Below are 20,898 nucleotides of genomic sequence, written 5' to 3'. Positions count from 1 at the left end.
GTTTTTTTTCCCCTCACAATAAAACTCACAGCTGGCACCCAAGTCAAATCCCATCTGGAAAATGGGTGGCACCTCTTGGGCTGGAGAAATGTGTGGATCTTTTTGTGCTTTTGGAGCTCAGCTGAGCTTGGTGTCTACGACATTTTGTTCCCAAACTCTTCCTTCTTTCCCCAGAAACATGGACTATTTTTGAACACATTGAATGCCATTTCCCCACCATCAGGACCCACAGATTAAAACTGTCCAGAAAATCGTCCAGGTGGAAGTTGCAGATGGAACACCTGGAGCAGAGTTTCACTGTTCACACGATCTCCTGGAATTTCCTTGAGAATATGGAGAGGAAACTGGATAGGTACGAGGAAAGCAGCCATGTCCGTCTTTGGGATGCCGAGAAAGAAGAAGTTTTTGGGACCTTCATTCCGGATATGGAACTGGTAAGCATCCACCAAAACCCCCGGGGAGCTGGCTAAGTGGTGACCCTCATCTTGGGGGACAGTTTGTACGTTGGAGTGGGGAAGCTAAGACCCTTGTCCCGCCTGGCATATTTAGCACGTAGGACCTTCCTGGATGGTTTTGTGGCACCGGGAATAAATAATTTCACTCTAGGGAGGTGCCATGCAAGGTGCCCCCAGACAGCAGCATCTTCCACCTCCCATCCTTCTCCCAGGACCAGGGGAGAGAATGAGTTGAAAGAAACTTTCAAAGCTCATCTAGTCCAACCCCTTGCCATGGGCAGGGATGTCTTCCACTAGATCAGGTTGCTCAAAGCCCCACCCAACTTGACCTTGAACACTGCCAGGGATGGGGAAGATGTCCTTGTCCACAGCAGAGATGGTCCTTGAAGGTCCCTTCCAACCTTAACCCAACCCAACCCATTCTATGACCTTCCAGTAGATCAGAGAAAAAAGTATCTTGTCCAGCCTGGTGAGATGCCCTCTCCTTCTTCTTCTTGTCCAGGTGAAAAACAGTATCAGAAACTTCACACAAAGAATCATCAAAATGAAGGACCCTAAACTTCTTAGGCTCCTGTTTGCCTTTCACACCTTGTTTCGCTGTAAGTTCTCCCTCAGCCAGCAGCTCATCGACATGGCTGGAAAGCACCTTGAGGTTATGGACTACAACCAAAACGTATATGAAGATCTGAGAGGGAAAAGGTAATTTATATTTGTCAACCCACTTGCTCAGAGCAATGACACCTTCAAAGGTTTGAGTCTCAGGTCAGTTGTCCCCATGTGTCACTTTGGGTGCCACGTGCTATCCCAAGGAGTCTTTGAGGGTATGCAAACCATGGTTGGTGGCTTCCAGCCTGGTGAGTCCCTGTTGGGTACCCTGGGCACCTTGAAGATCGTTCAGTGTCTCTGATATTGGTTGGCCTGTGGAACCATCTCAGTCTGAGCTCTTTCCAGGTAACTGCCTGCAGGAAGGATGGATCCTGCAGCGTGTTGTGGGAGAAGACCCCATCCCATGTTGGCACATGTCTCCCACTGGCATCCCAGAGGTTGGTTATAGGAAGTTTGACTTTTTTGGACTCTTTTTGCAGCAAATACTTTCCAGCTTTGAAGGACATGTGTCTCAGGACCACTAACAGCACGTTGTGGATCTGGTTGGTCCCGCTGCTCTATGCGATCAACGAGAAGATGGAGGACTCCTTTCTGTGTGAACTTCCTTCAGAAGCCTTCAAGCAGCTGAGGAGGAGTGAAGACAAGCAAAGGTGAGTCTGAAAAGCTGAGGTAGGATCTGGATAATGAACTGTCCGGCTCTTCAAAGCGCTTTTCGTTCCTTCTGCTTGGTGTCTACTCAAGGAGCTGCCCCTTCTCCTTGGTGTGCTGTGTCCCCTGTCCTGGTGGGTATTGAAGGAACATTGGTGGGACCTCAAGGGGAGGATGGAGCCAGACGACATGCGGTCTTATCCAGACAGCTGAATGGGAATAGTCCTGGGGGAGAGAATGAGTTGAAAGAGACTTTCAAAGCTCATCTAGTCCAACCCCTTGCCATGGGCAGAGATGTCTTCCACTAGATCAGGTTGCTCAAAGCCCCACCCAACTTGACCTTGAACACTGCCAGGGATGGGGAAGATGTCCTTGTCCACAGTAGAGATGGTCCTTGAAGGTCCCTTCCAACCTTAACCCAACCCAACCCATTCTATGACCTTCCAGTAGATCAGGTTGCCCAAAGCCTCGTCCAACCCAAACTTGAACACTTCCAATGATGGGGCACCCACAGTGCCTCCAGGCAACCTGTTCTGGTGTCTCCCTATCCTCATTGCGCAACATTTCTTCCTTAAGTCTGATCTAAATCCACCTTCTTTCAGTCTAAAGCCATTGCCCTGGCCCAGGTGCAGGACCTCGCACTTAGCCTTGTTGAACTTCATGAGGTTGGCACGGGCTCACTCCTCCAGCCTGTCAAGGTCACTTGAACCCTCAGTTTTGTCCTAATGTCCTCAAAGTGGTTGAATTTCCAAAAATTCCTGCTTTTCCATGTAGTCACTCACTGTCAGGCTCCATCTCCTCCTTCTAACCCCCAGTTGCCCTGGCTGTTGGTCACCACTGTGTCTACTGGTCATCTCAAACACCACCAATGTACTTCCTGGTCCTCCAAAGTTCATCTGATGTTCTTGACCTGCTTTCCTAGGGAAGTTCTCAAGATGATACAGGCTCACAAGACCTTGATCGGAAGATGTGATCTGCTAGCAAAGCAGGTGGTGGAGATGTTGGCCCTGAAGAACTTTTCCAGGGACCCTCTGCCTGACATTCAGCTTTCACTGCAGCTCCTCTTGGAGACCTTGAACGAGCACATCATGAGTGCCCGTGAAGCCTCATTGCAAGTCTCTGTAAGCACAAACTGACTGGTGGAAGGCCTTCTTCTGCTCTGCAGGGAGTGGTGGGTCTGTTTAAAAGTGGGTCAGCACTTGTCCGTGGTTCCTACAGAGATTTTCAGCAGGGCTGAAGGACTTAATTGTAGAAACTTGGGGTTAGAGCTGAATCCTGTGACCAGACAAAAGGAAATCCCTTTAATCTCACCAGGAAACTTCATGCTTTAGTGCTTAAGTGTGGAAGCTCCTCAGCTGCAGGAGCAGAAGCCTTCTTAATGCTTCTCCTCAATGTCTTTCTGTCCTCTGTTTCAGGAAGATGATTGGAACGTGGCTTTGAAATGCATCATCACCAGGATGGACTCCTGGTTAAAGAACTTGTGAGTCGAACCTCCTTGAGAGGGGAAGGTGCTGCACCATTTCCATAAAGGGTCTGGGGAGGGATGGATGGAGCCCCATCTGGGCAGAAAGAGGGTGGCTGATGTGGTTTGCCCATTGCTTTTTTGACATCTTTAACCCCATGGCTGGAGAGCGTGGACGCCCACAAGGGTCACATCCTATGAATCTGCCTGCGCATCCCAGCTGCAGAGAGTGTCTGTGGTCAGGCAGCAACTGTGAAAGGAGCTGCAAGAAGTGTTTTGGTTCTTTCCTGTGCCCACAGTTGCCCGCAGGGGTCTTCAAAGCAATGCCTGAAGCCTGTGGATGACCACGAGGTCTTGCGTTGTCTGAATTTGGTGTACCTCTCGCTGAACAAGTTCTTGGGCATGCCGGAATTGGTGCCGTTCAGCTCCATGAAGTTAATGCTGCAGATACTGGGGTTGTTTGCTGACAAAGAGCATTTACTGCAAGTGAACCAGGTGAGAACAAGGTCTGCAGCTTCTGTCAGGAGGGCTTGGCCTCCTGCTTGTAGCTGAGGAGAGCCCAGAGCTTCTGGCTCATGCTTCTGTTCTTTAATTTCTCAAGGAATTCCAGCAACTTTCTTCGGTGGAAAGTTTTGCAGAGTTTTCACTTGTAATTGCACCGTGGCTTGAGAAATACTTTCATAGGGTACCCACGGATGAGAAATCCTTCCTGAAGAACATGGGGGTGAGTGATGAGACCCAGAGACTGACGTGAGCCACAACCCTTGGTAGATCTGGGTGTTCCTCCGGGTCAGCTGATGGGTTTGGCTCTTCCTCCGTAGACGTGGCAGCAACTGCTTTCGCTGAAGATTGTCACTGTGCAGTGGACTGGTTGGTGGCGGGGCTTGATTCACACCATGTTTAAGGAATGGATGAAGAAGGTGAGTCATGGAGATCCTCCAGCTGGCTGGGGAGGATGCTCCTGGTCTTTGCCATGTTCAGTTTTGCCTCGGTCACCGAACTTGAGCAGGTTGGTGAGGACCCAGAAAGCAGCTTCCTCTTAAACATTTCCTTGCTGTAGATTAGTGACAAACACCTCATAGACTTCTGCTTGGCCTTCCTGAAAGTGGGAAACAATGTTGATGTAGAGTTGGAGAACTGCTTTATGAATCGTGTCATCCAGTGCATCGGAGACCTCGACAAAATTGAGGTAGGAGAGCTGCCACTCCTCCTTGGGCTGCTGGAGGCCTCTACACTCCACTTCACCAACTCTTACTGGTTGTGCTGGGTTAAGAGAGCAGGGAAAGGTCTTTCTGAAAGAGCCATAAGTCCACAAAGTCCCTAAAGAGGAGAAATTTCTCATCTTTCCAGGAATCCAAGCTCAACTCCATGATATCTGTGTTCCTCAAGATGAGAAACCCAGCTGTTAAGAGGCTGCTTTCTGTTCTCATTGAGAAAATGTGTTCGCCAATGAAGAGCCTGGAAAGTGTCAACAGGTTTGATGGGAGCACTGGCCCCGTTCTTGCAAACCTGCTCAACAGTCTCGGGATCTGCCATCTCATTTCCACTGCCCGTGAGTGTCCCCTGAGTGGTTTTCTTGGGAGAAGCTCCTGGTTTGTAAGTGAGCTAGGTGGGAAGACCAGGTCTTTTAGCAGGGACCTTCCAATTTTGTTGACAACACAAAATGGGAGCGGGGGGAAAAATAATCTCCCACACTAGAGAAACGGAGTTTCATGTTTCATTCCAGGAATGGGGAAACATCTTGATTTCTTTATCCCATCACAACGCTGCTTTGTTGCGTGCTCAGTGAGTGTGGGGATGGATGTCAAGGGGGATGACGTGATGCAGCCAGAGCATGTCCATGCAGAGAGAGTCAAACATTAGAAGGAGACAGAGGTGGTAGCATCACCATGCTTAAAGGGTTTCTGTTGGACAAATCCTGGTCTGAGGCCAGTGTTGGCCCTTCTGTGATCAGGAGATGGAGGAGAGGGCAACTTGTGGCTGTTGCTCCCTGCTATGACTTCTGGCACCATCAAAAACACTCTGGGCTTGTTGTCTCAATAGCTGCCCTTCCCTGTAGTAGCTGTTGGCTGTGGTGGGTTTGTCCCTTCACCTCCCCTTGGCCAGAACAAAGCTGCACAGCATCTTCTTCTGTGTCCCAGTCCCTCTTGGAAGCCCTTCATGTCCACTGGAGCTGCCTGTCCAGCCTCAGATGCCCAATCTCCTAGGTGGTCCCCATGGTTTGTTTCAGGCTGGGGGAGCTACATGGGTTTCCCAAAGGAAATCTGGGTTCTTCCCAAGGTGCTGGTTTTGATGGTTGAGCTAGAAAGCAATCTTGCATCTGGCCTCCACACCGGTGATGTGATGGACCTCTGCAAACTGGGAGCTGATGGGTCTTCCTGAGGATCTGGCTTCAAAGGAAATACAGGAGGGAAACCACTGGCTGTCTTTCACCAGGCTTTATTTATGTTCCAGGAGACTTGAGCCACAAGTATCAACTTCAGCTCAGCAGCGACGCGCAAGCCCTCCTTTTCCAGGTGAACCAACTCCTCACCTTCGTGGGACATCACCTTCTCTTGGGAGACATTCCCTTCAGTATCCTCCGCAACATCTTAGAGCATGAGGAGCAGTTTAGGAAGCTACTGTGCACCTGTGGTAAGTTCGCAGTTTCCAACTTGAGTGTGTTTTCATAGCGATGTGGCCAACGGGAAATCGATCTGCTGGGTAATGGTCTAAAATGCAAAGAAAACTGAAAATTACCTGCAATGGAAATCCAAAAATCAGAAGTAAAACGTAGTAGTTGGGGAGATTTTAAGCACTTTGAGAGGAGGAAGGAGTGAAAACGTTGGGTTGTTGGGTTTTATTTTTAATGCAGTTAAAGTTTTGGGGTGTTAGTGGAATTTATTTCAAGGATTGTGGTGGTGTAGCTTCCTGCATGCCTTGCCTTCAAGACCATTGTGAAGTCCATCTCTGTTCTATCAAAACCCAGAGGGAAGAATTCCTCCAATTCTGCTCTGAGAGTAAACTGAAATACTAATTTTGTGGTTGGTTTTTTTTTGGTTTTTTGTTTGGGGTTTTTTTTTTTTTTGGCAGGGGTTATGTTTTGTGCAGCTTTTTTTTCTTACCAAGAGGTTCTCCTTCATGTCTGGGGTCTTTTCTTTTTTTTTCCGCTCCAGATTCCTCTTTCTCTTGCTGTATAACAAAAGTGTTGGAGGTCAGGAAGCAGGAGTATGAGCAACTGGAACAGCAGAAGCAGCAAAGATGCTCCTTTCTCCAGCTGTGCTGTAGTATAGAAGGCGTAGTAAAAGGTACTGCTGAGGTTAACGGAGCTCCTTCCGTGGTTGATGAGTGGGGAGATGTCTCCAAAACCATAGAATCTCCCAGTGGGTGGGAAGGGAATGCAATCATGGGACCCGTTGACTTCAGGGCTCATCTGTGTTGGTGGAGAGAGATGTGACTTGAGCTCCTTCTTGTTGTTCCTACCTGGTTTAGTGGATAGAAGCACCGTGGAGAAAAGCGTCAGGGACAGTGAAAGTTTCAAGGATCAGATGGCGGTGAAGAAGTTCTCCATTGACGGCAAGAGCGAAACAGAATCACACGTCCTTGGCGATTATAGCGACATGATGCAAAAACTTCATGTTGTGGAGAGAAGCCAATGTTTCCGTAGGCTGTGGAAGATGAGAGCAGAGCAGAGCAAAGCCACAGGACCTGAAGATCGAGTTTTCTCCATAGAAGATGTTCAAGAAAAAATTTATAAGCCAGCTATCGCTGATTTTCAGAAAACCTACCTGTCCCTCAAAGACTTCTCCATCACCCTTGGGACCCTGCAAAGCCAGTTCGAGAAGCTGCTGGAACACAGGGATCAGCTCCTGGAGGAGTTCAAAATCATGGAGGACAGTGAAGGGCCAAGGCATGGAAAAGCTTACTGGATCACCGGTGCGGTGGAGAGGATTGAAAACTACCTGACCCTCTCCAAAGTGGTGAACACTGCCAAGATCATCGATGCTTTGAGACAGATGCTTCGGCTGGAGGGGGATTTCCAGATTCTCAGTGACCTGACGAAATATGTACGTAGGAGATGCGTTGGGCATCTGTGTTGGCTGCTCTTGGGAAAATCCATGTAGGCAGATCCATGTGGTAGCTTGTAATTAAATCCTATCAGATGTGGTTCCTTCCTCCTGGATTTGACTGGAACGGTAGGCTGAAGGAATTACTTCCAGCTGCCTCATGGAGGCCCACAGGGATGAATTAAAGAGCAGACTTGAGTCTGAGGCCAAGATCTCATCTGGTTTGGGGAGGATGAGGTAGAACCCAGCTGCTTTCCTTCTCTTCCCAACAGACACACGTTTTTTGTTTATTTATATATATATATATATATTTTTTTTTTTTTTTTTTTTTGGGGGGGGTGGTCCAGGAAGAGCAAGAATTCCAGAAGAAGCGACTTGATTTTATGACCCCAGACTTAATGAACGTGAAAAAAAATTTGAGTGACATTCCCCAGGGAGTCTTGGACTTTTTGAAGGCACTTCTGGAATGTGCAAGGAAAGGTTTTACCTCCTGGATCAAGACCATAATAAAAGGTGGGCTGGAAGGGAGGAAGTCATCAGATACAACAGAGGGAGACACTTAGTCCTTGTCCCTGCATCCAACAGAGCGTTACCTGGCTCGGAGCACAGAAATCCGACCGCCTTTCTTACTTTATTTTTTCTCCCCAGACAAGACAGAAATCCCTGTGTTTGTGGAGCTGGCATCGATTTCTGCAGGTGAAAACGACATGGATATCGACAGAGTGAGGTTCTTCCGTGATGCCATGGCTGCTTCTGCCCCCATTGTGTTGGACCTGAGTCCCACCGCTGGGTTTGACCAGTTCTTTGCAGCTCTGTCTTTCATCAAAGCAGCCATTGTGAAAGACAGCAAGCTTCCCAAGAAGCTGGTAAGTCTTTAAGTCCCGTGTCCAAAAGTCACCTGGACACTTGCTGTGAGGCTGAGTTGCTCACATGTAGGTGTCTGATGTCATGTCAGATGGTTTCCCCAGGACATCCATGTGGGCCTGGCAGGACCTGGGCAAAGGCTTTGCTCTTTTTGGAGTGCAGGCCTGGTGGAACATCTCAAATGACCTTACACACACATGTGGGCAACTGGAGGAGACCCAGCAGGTGGTGTGAATAGCAGGAAACGAGTTATGGAGTCTACGGTGTAGTTGAGGTTGGAAGGGACCTCTGGAGATTGCCTGGTCTAAATCCCCTGCTTGAAGTGGGGTCAGGGAGCAGGTAGCTCATGGCCATGTCTAATTGGGTTTTGAGCATCTCCAAAGCTGAAAGACTCCAGAACCTGCTTCAGCAGTTGATAGAAAGGCTTCATTTAACAGAATCCCTGGTGTTTGTGCTCCAGGGCTGTCACTGAGCCTTCCACTCTGCTCCCCACCACAACCAGAGCAGAGAACGAGCTTGACCACATGCCAACACTCTGGCAGGTTGGGATAGGTCCAGCTCTGGGGCTGTGTCTCCTCAGCAGGCATGGGAAACCCCATCCTCAAAAGAAATGGTCACAGAACCCCCACCTGCCTCAACTCTGGGCCATTCCAGCTGGTTATGGGGTTTCCCTTTGGTTCTTCTTTTGCAGAAAGATTCCTGTGACAACAGGGAATGGATACAGATGGTTCACGACTCTCATGGCTCCGTGGAGCGTTCTTCCATGTCTCAAGCCAGAAGCATCAACAGAAATGGGATTTTTACCATCTCGGCACCTCCAAAATTCAAGGTAAAGGGTCTCCAAGATGGTTTCTTGTCCAGCTGTATTTTCATAATGCTATGGGGAGAAAAGATCTTTCTTGAAATCAACCTCCGATGAGCGTGCCAAGTTGCCAATAGATCTCCAGGTGGGTTGCAAGTAGTGCCACCAATTTCCTCGTAAACCATGAGGATTATCAGTGGGAAACAGACTTTTCTTTCCTCCAAAGGAAGTGGTAAAAGTCACGTAGAGTCCTGATGTGCAGCATCTCAACTCAAAGCTGTGTAAAAGGCCGTGTGGTGATGCTGATTGTCTTCTCTGCCTTCCAGGCTATGCTTGAGGACTGCATCTCATTGCGACTGCTGGATGACAGTGAGGAGACCACATCTCCACCAGATCAGAAGGCCAAGAAATACAGTTTGTCTCAGCTCACGGAGCTCCAGAACAAGCTTATGTTGATTGCCACCAAGGTTGAGCAGGGCAGAGAGGAGGCAAACCGTTTCTTGGAGGTAAGTCACAGCGCAGCACCAACATCTGCCTGAAAAATGGTGGCTATTGGGCTTGGGATTTTGCTGGAATTATTTCCAGGAGACTCATCCATGACCTGCAGTGCCAGCCCTTCAGGAGCAGAGGTGTTGCTCTAGGATGGTGCCCCCTTCCCAAGCTACAGGATGAGATCTGCTTCCCTCAGCATTGTTCCTCACTTGTGGTGCCCAACAGCCCATCCAAGACTTCATACTTCTCTGTGGAGGGACTATAGAATGGTTTGGGTTGTAAAAGACCTTTGAAGACCGTCTGGTCCACCCCCCAGCATCGTGGACAGGGACACCTTCCACTAGACCAGGTTGCTCAAAGGTCTCCCCTCAGCCTCCTTTTCTCTGGGCTGAACACCCCCAGTTCCCTCACCTGCTCCTTATCAGACTTGTGCTCCAGACCCTTCACCAGCTCCGTTGCCCATCTCTGGACACGCTCTAGCACCTCAGTGTCTTTCTTGCAGTGAGTGGCCCAAAACTGAACACTAGATCTGAGGTGCGGCCCCACCAGTGCCGAGCACAGGGGGGGACAATCATTGCCTTAGTCCTGCTGGTCACGCTATTCCTGATAAAAGCCAGGATGCTGTTGTCCTTCTTGGCCACCTGGGCACACTGCCAGCTCATATTCTTGTGCTGGGCACCTTGGAGCTGGGTGCAATGCTCCCTGTGGGATCTCACCAGAGCACAGTAGAATCCCATGTGCATTCAGGTTCTTCAGGTGGTCTGGTACCTGGTCTCCTGTGACGGGAGGGACTTCACTTCCCCAGTCTCTGCTGTGGAGTTCAGGGGCTTGAGAGATGTGGGAAATGGAAAACTGAGGCAAAAGATGGAGTATCTTGGTCTCCTCCATGTTGGTTGACACCAGCTCTCCTGTCTTATTTACCAGGGAGTACGTTTTCTTTTTATAACTTCCTCTTCCGTCCAACGTACCTGTAGATGTCCTTCTTATTCTTTACTTCCCTTGCCAAACTCAGCCCCAGTTATGCCCCAGATTCCCTGATCCCATCACTACACATTCAGGCAGTAGCCCTATATTGTTCCCAGGATAAGTGTCCGTGCTTCCACTGCCCGTGCGTTTCGTTCTTATACTTTAGTTTGATCAGAAGGTTCCTGGTCTCCTGCCTTCCTTGGCTCGTTTTGTACACGTGGCAATCAAGACCTCTTGCTCTCTAAGAAAAATGTCCTTAAAGAGCTGCCAGCTCCGTTCAGCTCCTTCACCCCTGAGGGCAGTGTCCCAGGTGGTCCCGTCCACTAATTATTTAAACAACTGCAAGTTTGCTCTCCTAAAATTCAGCACACTGACTCTCCTCTTCTCCTAGCCCATATCCCTCAAGACTGAGAACCTCACCATGGCATGGTCACTGCAGCCCAGGCTGCTGCCAGTCTCAACGTCTCTAATCAGTTCCTCCATGTTGGTGACCAACAGGTCTAGTAACACATCTCTGGCCAGGCTGTTAAATGGATTGAAGAATTATCTTTGACTCTCTCTAAGAGTCTCCTGGACTGCTTACAGCTTGTTGTGATGCTTTTCAAGCAGATACCAGGGGGACTGAAGTCCCCCAGCAGGATCGGGGCCTGTAAGCACCATGCTTCTCATAGCTGAAGTAAGAAGGCTTCATGAACATGCTCCTCTTGATCAGGCATCCTCTAGTAAGCACCAACTAGGAGGTTTCCTTTCTTGGCTTGGCTGCTGATTTTTACCCAAAAGCTCCCAAACCTGTCCATTTTAGAGGAGCACGCCCTAATGCCCTTGAGACATTTCATGGGTGTTTCCCTGTAAGCCTCTAATACACTGGCCGCCCCTGTCTCTCCTCTGCTGCTTGAAGCTCCATCCTCTTCCCTAAGTCTAGTCCAAAGCTCTGTCAAATTCTGGCCCAGCGTGTTGGTGAAGACCCAGTCGTCCCAGTTGTCAGGTGTATCCCATCACTTCCCAACAGACCAGGCTTCGCAAGGCTCCACCGGGCTTCTCAAGGGTAGATCCATGATTGTAGAAGCCCAAACCTTGAGCATGGCACCAGCCATCCGGCCAAATGGTCCAGTCCCTTCATCATCTTCCCTCCCCAGTATGTCCACGTCTGTCTTGTACTGGGGAGCCTACAGCTGTACAGACCTCGGGAGGGAAGTGTGATCTGGGCCGTGTTTGGAAGCTGTTGAGGACACGCTGAATTACGTGATCCATTTCCCTGTTGTGTCTTTGGCACATTACAGATACTGGAAAGAGTTCGAACAGTTGGAAAGTTGTACCTGGAGCTTCTCAGCATTGGCAACATCCTCTTCATCGACTGGAAGGCTGACATCTACTGCAATGCCCAGCAACGCGTGAAACTATACACCGAATTTGGAATTGCTGGGATCCTTGTTCAGAGCACAAGACCCCTCCTGGAGGAGCTGGACAGTCTCTCTAAAGCAATGGAGCATTGCCTGGCAGAGTGGAAGAAGTACCTGGATACTCAAAGGAACACCTACTATCACCTCAACCTGTTCACTGCACACCAGCTCTTCTATTTATGCAGCCAGCTGGCCAGAGTCCAGAAAGGCATTCTAGAACCGCAGGTGCTCATCATGCTTTCTGTCATCAAGCACAACATCAACGAAGAAGATATCAAAAAAGCTCTGGAGGATGCGCTGATGACTCCTCAGGACTCCGTGAATACGTCACCAGGCAGTGAGGACTCGGTTACCTGGCACGACTACATCATCCGTTTCCCCCAGCTCATCAAAAGCTTGGCCGAATCAGGCTATAACGAGTCGGTGGCGAAGGCAGCTTTGCAGAGCTGCCTGTCCAACTCACCCATCACAGAGCAGATGCTCATGGATTTCGCCTTCGAGCAGGGTGACAACGATGAGTTGGTGGAAGAGCTCAGCAAGCTGTACGAGGAGACAAGAGAAACCTTCCTGCAGACCAGAAGGAAATTTAAAACCACCAGCAGCGATGCTGACCAGGTTTCCTTCAGCACCCTGGCACATGATGAGTTGGCCACCTCCTTTGAGAGTTTGCCGTCTATTTACGACAAAGTGAATCTTCTCTGGGATGCCTACTGTAAGAAATTTGCTGGCCTGGTGTCAGATAAATACATAGGCTTGGATGTTTTCGGGGAGACCCTGAAGCGCTTGGCTGCTCTAGAAAGCACACACATCAAGAGAAGTTTACCTGTAGGCTACGAAGCGGGGAAACCGCTTCTTGTCATGTGCAAGGAAGAAGAAATGTTACCCCACATGTTATTCATCTACCGAAACACCAAGAAGGCACCTCTCCCATCGTACGATGAGGTCCTGGTGTGCACACCAGACACGGAGGAGGAAGAGGTGGAGCTGCTTGTCAGAAGAGCTCTTTCCCCAGGTTGCCAAGATGAAAAGATCTACTGCTTGCTGGGTGCTGATAAATTAGTTTATAAAGTTTCCAAACAACTTGAGTCCCACTTCTTCCGCCTGGTGCAATCTTCCAGCATCCCCAACTACAGATTCATCATCTTCTGCAACGCCAAAGCTCACAACTCCTATGTTATCACAGCCTTTGATGCCTACAAGGTGGCTTTCCCTTGCTACACCAACGCAGAAATCCAGACCTACCTGAAGATGCATCTCAAAGTGCCGAGCGGGACAGCCCCTGTTGCCCAAGCCTTTGAAGAACCCTATCAGCAGAACGTGAAGTTTGTCTTTTCGGAGCGAGCGGGAATGGGTAAGTTTTTTGGGGGAGTTTTATTCTGAGTGGTACCTCAAATCAAGGAGGCAAGGTGGTGCACTGTGCAAAATTCTGGGGAAAGATACTCCTTGTTCTGGGTCGCGTGCAAGTGTAGAAGGGTTGATTGATTCACAGTCGTCTCTTCCACTCCCTAGGGAAATCTCTCTTTGTGGACAACACCATCCAGAAGGTCCGCGCCCAGCTAGGTGGCACGCTACCACTGTGTAAAACCATTAGGCTGATGGAGTCTGAGATTGATTTCCAGTTCTTTGTGGAGGAACTTATTTCTGTCAAGGAATCTGTGACTGAAAATCAGCCCACCATCTTCCACATCGATGTGTTTCCAGTGGTGAGTGCCTGGATCTTAAATTGGACAAGAAGAGGTGGTCAAACACAGAAGACCCTGCATTCAGGGAGGGAGAGAAGGAGGCAAAAACCCAAATCCAACCCAATCGGAGCAGCAAGCGCATTTGGGCAGGCTTCTACACCGATTTTAATTTGGTTTTATTTCGCCCTGCCAGGTATCGAAGGGTCTCTACCGGCTGCTGATTGATCTGTGCATCCTGCGGCACATCCAGAGTCCTGATGGCTTGGTCTGGAAGTGCAAGCCATCTCATCTTTACTTGATCGAGTACCTGGAAAAAGGAAGAGGTGTTAGCAGTACGAGGAAGCAAGAGGTATTTGGGGGTCCTGCGCTCGGGCTGGGCGAACCGTTAATGTTGAGCATAAGCACACCTGCCAAACTCCTGATATCTCTGATATCTGATTAAAAAGCTGATATCTCCACCGGAGCGATGCGTTATTTTAGAATCTCTCTCCAGTGGGGCAACGTCTCACCAAAATAGGAGCAACCAGGCCAAAAATGTCTCTGCTCAAAGTGAAATATCAGGCCCTGCACTGAGTTTTGTGGGGAAGAGGGAGCCTTTTCATCCCAATTTTTCTGTAACTTGAACCTCATAGACGCTTTTAAAGCCAATTTGCCCTGAGCCACGCTTTAGAGTTACTGAAGGTGAAACACACCACAGATTCACTCGTGGCTGAGCATCCATCTGTGGTTCCTCACCATACCTTGAATACAGGCTGAGTTCAGGTTCCTCCATCTCCAAAAGGATTTAGAGGAACAGAAGAAAGCGTAGGAGAAGGTAACAAGATCACCCGACCCAAGACAGGATGCTGGGCAAGAGAGACCTTAGTGATTATAGGGATTTCAATCCACGTGAAGGCTTGGAGAAATCTTGGCATTTCTACATTTTTTCCCCAGTTTGCTGAACCATTTGTGACCAGGGGAAAATAATTAAAAAAGGGGTTTTGGTGATGTGGGGAAATAAAAAAGAGGGGGATTTTGGTGATGTGGGGAAATAAAAAAGAGGGAGGTTTTGGTGATGCAGGTAAATGTGGGAGGCTGGAGAATGGTCCTCACAGTGATTTGTGTCCTCTTGCTTTTAGATATCCATTGAAATGGAAGAAAATTTCCTGGAGATTTTTCCTACTGTGGAGTGTGTATCAGTGCTGCAGGTACTCAGCTCGCTGGGAGCTCCCAGTTCTGCCCCTCCTGAGGAACTGAGGGAGGAACAGTTTGACCGGGACAAGCTAAAGAGTGAAGTTTTCCAAAGGTCCTACCAATATCTCAGCAGATACAAGAAAAAGCAAAACCTTGATAATTTCACTTTTGTCCCTGGAAAGGTCGAGGGGACAGAGAAAGAATGCCTGGAGTGCTTGATGGAGTTCTGTGGGAGAAACAACCCCTCCTGGACCGAGCTTAGCAACTTCACGCACTTCTTGAACTTCCAGCTAAGAAAGTGTGAGAAATCAGTCTTCTGCAGTCCAGTGGTCGGAGGGGAGTTCTGTGGTTTCAAAACATTCGTCATCAAGTTCATGATCGCCATGTCCAAGGACTTTGCCATGCCTTCCCTCAACATGTCCGATGAAAGCGTGCCAAGGCAGGAGTGGAAGGAGATGGACAGTGTTTTGAGAAAGTACCAGCTAAGACGCAAGTGGGAACAAGAATCTCACCCTTACATAGTCTTCCACGCTGATGATCATTCCATGGAGTTTTTGGGTTTCCATATCAATGGGAACTTTGACGCTATTGATGCTTATTCCCAGAGTGTTTTGGAGAAGGCAGTTATAAGCAAGAATTTATACATGACCTTGGCCCTCCAAAATGTTCCTTTCAATAAGAAATTTGAAAACCTATCCAGAACCGAGCAGTTGGAGGCCCTCTGCAGAGTCTTTGGTGTGAAATACAAGGAAGATCCAGATGCTTCGTACCAGTTGACCCTGGACAACACCATGAAGATGTTGGCTATTCACCTGCGGTTCCAGTGCGGCATCCCTGTGATCATCATGGGTGAAACAGGTTGTGGGAAGACAAAGCTGGTGCAGTTCATGTGCAACCTGCAAAGGGCTGGCAGGAAAGTTCAGAACATGATGGTGGTGCGTGTTCATGGTGGCACTACCTCCAAGAACATCCAAGAGAAGGTAAGGCAGGCCATGGAGCTGGCACTCACCAATGAAAAAGAGCACAATGTAGACACGGTGCTCTTTTTCGATGAAGCCAACACCTCAGAGGCCATCTTTGCCATCAAAGAAGTGCTGTGTGACCGCAGTGTCAACGGAATGCGGATTTCCACGGACCGCTTAAAAGTGGTGGCTGCTTGCAACCCTTACAAAAGACACACCGAAGACACCATTGAGAAACTGGAGAAAGCTGGCTTGGGATACCGAGTCCGGAGTGAAGACACTCCAGAGAAGCTGGGTTACATTCCTTTGCGGCAGTTGGTGTATCGTGTGCAGCCCCTTTCTCCCAGTTTATTGCCTCTGGTCTGGGATTTTGGGGAGCTGAATGAGAAGACGCAAAGCCTGTACATCAGGGAGATTGTGAAGTCCACCGTGGAGACCATCACCACCGTGAAAAACCTGGATGTCTTCACCAATGTCATTTCAGCCTCCCAGAAGTTCCTGAGAGAGAGGAAGGATGAATGCAGAGTTGCCAGCCTCCGGGATATAGACCGCTGCATGAAAATAGTGCTCTGGTTTTACAACTTGAGAGACCTGCTTTTCCACCAGATTGATAAGAAGAGGCAGCGTGAGGAGGAAGAAAAGCCAGTCTTAAACGATGCGCAAAGGGTTTTGGCCCTTTCGGTAGGTGTTTGCTATTATGTGTCCCTGGAGAACCGCCAAGAGTACCTGAGGGAGGTTGCAAAATGCTTCTCAGTCCCTGCGTCCTGGCTACAGCAAGAGCTCGAGTTGTGCCAAGAGGTATTTCTTGATAACCTCTCTATTCCTAAGGCAACAGCCTGCAACAACGCTCTCAGGGAGAACATCTTCATGATGGTTGTCTGCATGGACCTCCGGGTGCCACTCTTTTTGGTTGGGAAGCCAGGAAGCTCCAAATCACTTTCCAAAGCCATTGCTGTCGATGCCATGCAAGGCGCGCTGTCCCGAAGCCCGTTGTTCAAAAGATGCAAAGAGGTCCAGCTGGTCTCCTTCCAGTGCAGCCCCCATTCAAAACCAGAAGGCATCATCTCCACTTTCCGACAATGTGGTCAGTTCCAGAAGGGCAAGAACCTGAATGAGTTTGCGTCCGTGGTCCTTCTGGATGAGATTGGTCTTGCTGAAGACTCGCCTGATATGCCGTTGAAGGCGCTGCATCCTCTTCTGGAAGATGGATGCGTTGATGATGAGAATCCTGAGCCTTACAAGAAAGTTGGCTTTGTGGGCATCTCCAACTGGGCCTTGGACCCTGCCAAGATGAACAGGGGCCTCCTCGTCTTTCGGACTGAACCTAGCAAGGAAGAGCTGGTGAACACTGCCAAAGGCATCTGTGCTGACCAACCCCACCTCGAAAGGATCGAGCATTTGTTCCCCATTCTGGCAAACTTCTACTGCAACGTGCTGAAGACACAGGAAACCGAGTTCTTTGGGCTTCGCGACTTCTACAGCTTGATCAAAATGATTGTGTCTTACACGCAGAACACAAAGCGCAGTTCTCAAGAGGAGCTCCTTGTAAAGGCCATTCAGAGAAACTTCGGAGGCTCCAGAGATATCCACCCTCTGGAAATCTTCCGTAACTGCACCAGCGAGGTACGTCTTACCAAAAAGATGGAAACCAGCTGCATCCGTCTGCTGGAGGAAAACATACACAAGCAGCAAGTGGGATTCATGTCTCGTTACCTCCTGCTGCTGACGACCAACAATGCCGCCTTTCAGATCATCCAGATGACGCGGCTTATAGATGTCAGCAACTGTGACATTATATTTGGCTCTGGTTTCCCACGGGACCAAGATTATTCCCAGGTGTGCCGTTCTGTGAACAGGGTGAAAATTTGCATGGAAATAGGCAGGCCCGTTGTCCTCCTCAACATACAGAACCTTTATGAGAGCCTTTACGATGCCCTCAATCAATGCTTTGTCAGTCTAGGGGACAATTACTACGTTGACTTGGGCCTCGGCACTCATAGGGTGAAGAGCCGTGTGAAGGAGGAATTCCGGCTGATTGTTATAGAGGAGGAGAAAGTGGTCTACACACAGTTCCCTCCGCCTCTGCTGAGCCGTCTGGAGAAGCATTGCTTGGACATGAACACCATCCTCAACTGGGGACAGCAAAACCTGAAGCAGGACCTGGAGAAATGGGCCGAGCAGTTTGTCTACATGGAGAACCCGGATTCTTTCAGCACCTGGTCCCACACACTCGCACCCAAAGAGCATGATGTCTTCATTGGCTTCAGCGATGACACGTCTGCCGCCATTGTGCTGGAGAGCTCCCAGAACATCAACTGTGAAAGCTGTGAACAATACAGACAGCTGGTCTTACCCATTGCCACAAGAAAGCTGGTGGAGTGCGCCACTCCTGACTCCATCCTGCGCCTTAAGTACACTGATCTGGAGGACGCTAAGCAGATTCAGGACCTGTATTTCTTCGAGCAGAAGCACAACAGCCTGGACAACCTCTTGCAAGAGGTGATGGAGCAGCAGAAGAAAGAGAGCACCGCCAGGCCGTGCCTGCAGGTACTCATGCTGGACTGTAAAGCACCCAAGGGTGCTGTTTGTTTTCCAAGGGACCATGGTGGTCCCATGGTCTTGGTTAGACTGATGTCCATCCTCTTTGCCTCTGTGGTCATCTGCAGCCAGGGTAGACTCTGCCTCTCCTCGGGAGGCAGATGGGATCTGCTCAGCTCTGGCTTGGGCTGAGATACTCAAGGCACCTTCCAGTTGCCCGTAGATAAGCACCAATGGAGATGCCCTGGAGAATCCCACCCCTTTGAGGTAGCAGGACCAACCTCTTTTGGTTTTCCTTTTTACCACAGGTTTCTACCCATGCCAGGCTGCTAAACCAGAAGGATTTAGAAGTGCTGAGGAAGACGCTCAACCTCTCAGATAAAATCCACTGCCTCTTCCTAGGCCAATTTGACACTGAACATGCTTTCCGCCAGGACCTCAGGTGGGCTTTGATATTTCTTTAACCTCGCAGGTGATTTCCACTTCTTACAGTGCTTCGAAGTGGGGTGGGATGAGACCTTTCTAGGAGAATGCATTAAAGAGGTAGTTTCATTGTAGGAAAATCTTCAAAGAGACACAAGAAGTGACATTGCTCCTCGTTCAGTTTCATTTTGACGAGCCGCAGAGCAGCAAAAGACTCCTGGCCTGTGCCAAGTAAGCATCCTTCCTTCTTCCTCCATCCTTTGTCCTCCTCCATCCTTCATCCTTTGTCGTCTTTTCCCCGTCCTCCTTCCCCTCTCCTCCTTTCTCCTTTCTTCCAGGCACAACAGACTACTCAGAAACCTGTGCTGCCTTCTGGCTGTTTTTTCCCCTCCTCTAAGACTTGAACTGGGCTGTGCTCTGGCCTCTGTTGTCTCATTTGCCCCTGTGGCTCTAGCAGGTTTCACCAGCGATGGCCAGAAAGAATGTCATCTTTGGGTGGCATCCACCCAGGAAAGCAGGTTCAGATGGCTGCAGCCTTTGGTAGGGAGATTAACCCCTGGAAGAGCTCATAGAGGGAGGAGAAGCAGTCGTTGCTTGGAGAGATGGGTTGAACTAGTCTGGAATTAACCATCTCTGACATTCTGGTGGTGCTTCCAGGTACTGCATCACAGACGAGCGAAGGAGGGCGGACAGCCCCCATCTGTTTCATGTTGTGCTGATCACTAAAGTCCCCCGGGTCATGGGAGGGTGCAGCTACCTGGCTTTTGACAGCGGTAAGGTTACTGTCACTGCTTTGGGTCGGGAAAAAGGTGGGAGGGGAAGATGAAGACATGTGAAGTGGTGGATCTTCCATCTCTTGCTGTCTTCCTGCCCTGGTTGACTGGTAAATCTGAGCAGCCAAGCTCACTGGTTTCTCCAAAATAGAGCAGATGGACTTATCCATCCTCTTGCCCCTCCAGGTGAGTGGAAGTCCGTCCACTTGGATGACCTGATGCCTTCAGAGAACTTCAAGGCCAATCTTGGCCAGCTCTCCAAAAGGACCATTGCAGAGATTTTCATGCACAGCTCCCAGCAACATCTCTCAACAGGTAACAAGTCGCTCACTGTAAACCCACCATCTCCCTACTGCTGTCCTTTCCAGAAACCCACTGCCCCATCTTCTGATGTCTCACCTGTGGATAAAAACACACCTGGATCTAGCAGATCCCAAGCTGTGGGTCCCAGGAGCACTTGCTGCTTCTTAGGTCTTCATGGCAATGCAGCTTTTGCCTCTTAACGGGCCCACTGTGATGTTGGAGCAGCAGTTAATGACGGCAAAGTAGCTGTGCTGCTGGAGACTTCTGTATGGAGTCAACACATGCTTGTTGACGCCCTCATTCTTAGACTAGATGGTTGGGCAAGTGGGGCAGAAATGGTTTGGTCCATCGTTGTAAGCCAACCCCAGGCAGCATCTTGAATCCGTGTTCTTGCTTAGAGGTATCCAGCCAACTGCTCCCCAGGCCTGAGGGTCTCGTGTCATCCAGAAACTGATACCAAGCAGCTGGGTGGCTTCCACCCCAGTGCTGCTTTATTTCTTCCTGTTGATTGTCAAGGCACTCCTGCTGCCTCCTGTGGAAGGAAGTGTCTCTTGTTGGGGTTTTGACAGCTGAGTCACATGGTTGATTGTGATTTCAGGTTCTCTGGAGGATTCTGCTGCCCCAGGAAGCCTCACCGACTCAGATCTTTACTCAGAGGAAAATGTATGATTTTTTCCCCTTTTTTTCCCCCCTCCTCATTTTATGGCACATGTCATTGTACAAGAACTGGCTTGGGTATCAACGGACATTTTGGGATCTGATTTTGAAGGTCTTTGCTTGGGCTGGTATCCTGTCAGAGGAAAGAATAGCCACGGGTGTCCCTGGGTCACGTTGTGAGGTTGAAGTGGGGGTGGCGGTCTCCCAGCCCTGCTGTGAGCAACCAGTGCAAGACCAGGAGCCTTCTGTCACTGTCAACAAAACAATGTCCCTTGCCAGGGACATCCGCAGCCCTTTGTGCCCCGGGGACTGACTTAACCAGCGTTTGTTGGGACAGTGGGATGGGTACAGACCTTGGGGCCCACTGTGCTAAATTCTGGAGAGGATGGTGTCCCAGGACAAGTGTCCCCAGGCAAATGAGAGCAAAGTAGTGCGGAGCAACCAACTGACCTCTGGTCTTTTCCAGTCACAATTCCTCAATGTGGACATGATGATCAAAGGGAGCATCCAGAAGGCTGTGATTCAGCTGGAGGACAAGAACGACAACAACAAGCGTCCAACAAAGAGAATCAAGATCCTTCACAACTTGCTTTTCCACACTCAGAGTAGTGGTACGTGAGCAGAGAGAACTAGAAGCGACTTCTTC

At 49.4% G+C, this 20,898-nt stretch overlaps 1 protein-coding gene across 15 annotated transcripts in view; it reads left to right on the top strand.

Moving 5' to 3' along the window:
* LOC101915846 (E3 ubiquitin-protein ligase rnf213-alpha-like) overlaps positions 1-20,898 on the top strand; it is a 44,231-nt gene that overhangs the window by 6,684 nt on the left and 16,649 nt on the right. For all 15 annotated transcript variants that reach the window (XM_055798644.1, XM_055798642.1, XM_055798641.1 and 12 more), the window contains 27 exons: positions 175-434; positions 958-1,154; positions 1,541-1,711; positions 2,632-2,830; positions 3,125-3,189; positions 3,471-3,666; positions 3,773-3,895; positions 3,993-4,091; positions 4,232-4,360; positions 4,522-4,723; positions 5,626-5,805; positions 6,327-6,458; positions 6,643-7,217; positions 7,565-7,730; positions 7,866-8,083; positions 8,773-8,910; positions 9,210-9,389; positions 11,622-13,092; positions 13,251-13,444; positions 13,617-13,772; positions 14,542-18,105; positions 18,405-18,538; positions 18,655-18,750; positions 19,177-19,292; positions 19,479-19,607; positions 20,194-20,258; positions 20,719-20,863. In XM_055798644.1, the coding sequence (XP_055654619.1) occupies positions 175-434; positions 958-1,154; positions 1,541-1,711; positions 2,632-2,830; positions 3,125-3,189; positions 3,471-3,666; positions 3,773-3,895; positions 3,993-4,091; positions 4,232-4,360; positions 4,522-4,723; positions 5,626-5,805; positions 6,327-6,458; positions 6,643-7,217; positions 7,565-7,730; positions 7,866-8,083; positions 8,773-8,910; positions 9,210-9,389; positions 11,622-13,092; positions 13,251-13,444; positions 13,617-13,772; positions 14,542-18,105; positions 18,405-18,538; positions 18,655-18,750; positions 19,177-19,292; positions 19,479-19,607; positions 20,194-20,258; positions 20,719-20,863 (9,300 nt within the window). The remainder of the gene's footprint in view (positions 1-174; positions 435-957; positions 1,155-1,540; positions 1,712-2,631; positions 2,831-3,124; positions 3,190-3,470; positions 3,667-3,772; positions 3,896-3,992; positions 4,092-4,231; positions 4,361-4,521; positions 4,724-5,625; positions 5,806-6,326; positions 6,459-6,642; positions 7,218-7,564; positions 7,731-7,865; positions 8,084-8,772; positions 8,911-9,209; positions 9,390-11,621; positions 13,093-13,250; positions 13,445-13,616; positions 13,773-14,541; positions 18,106-18,404; positions 18,539-18,654; positions 18,751-19,176; positions 19,293-19,478; positions 19,608-20,193; positions 20,259-20,718; positions 20,864-20,898) is intronic.

Source organism: Falco peregrinus, chromosome 3 (genome assembly GCF_023634155.1).
Source record: "Falco peregrinus isolate bFalPer1 chromosome 3, bFalPer1.pri, whole genome shotgun sequence".
NCBI lineage: Eukaryota > Metazoa > Chordata > Aves > Falconiformes > Falconidae > Falco > Falco peregrinus.
This window is presented reverse-complemented; position numbering and strand designations above follow the sequence as displayed.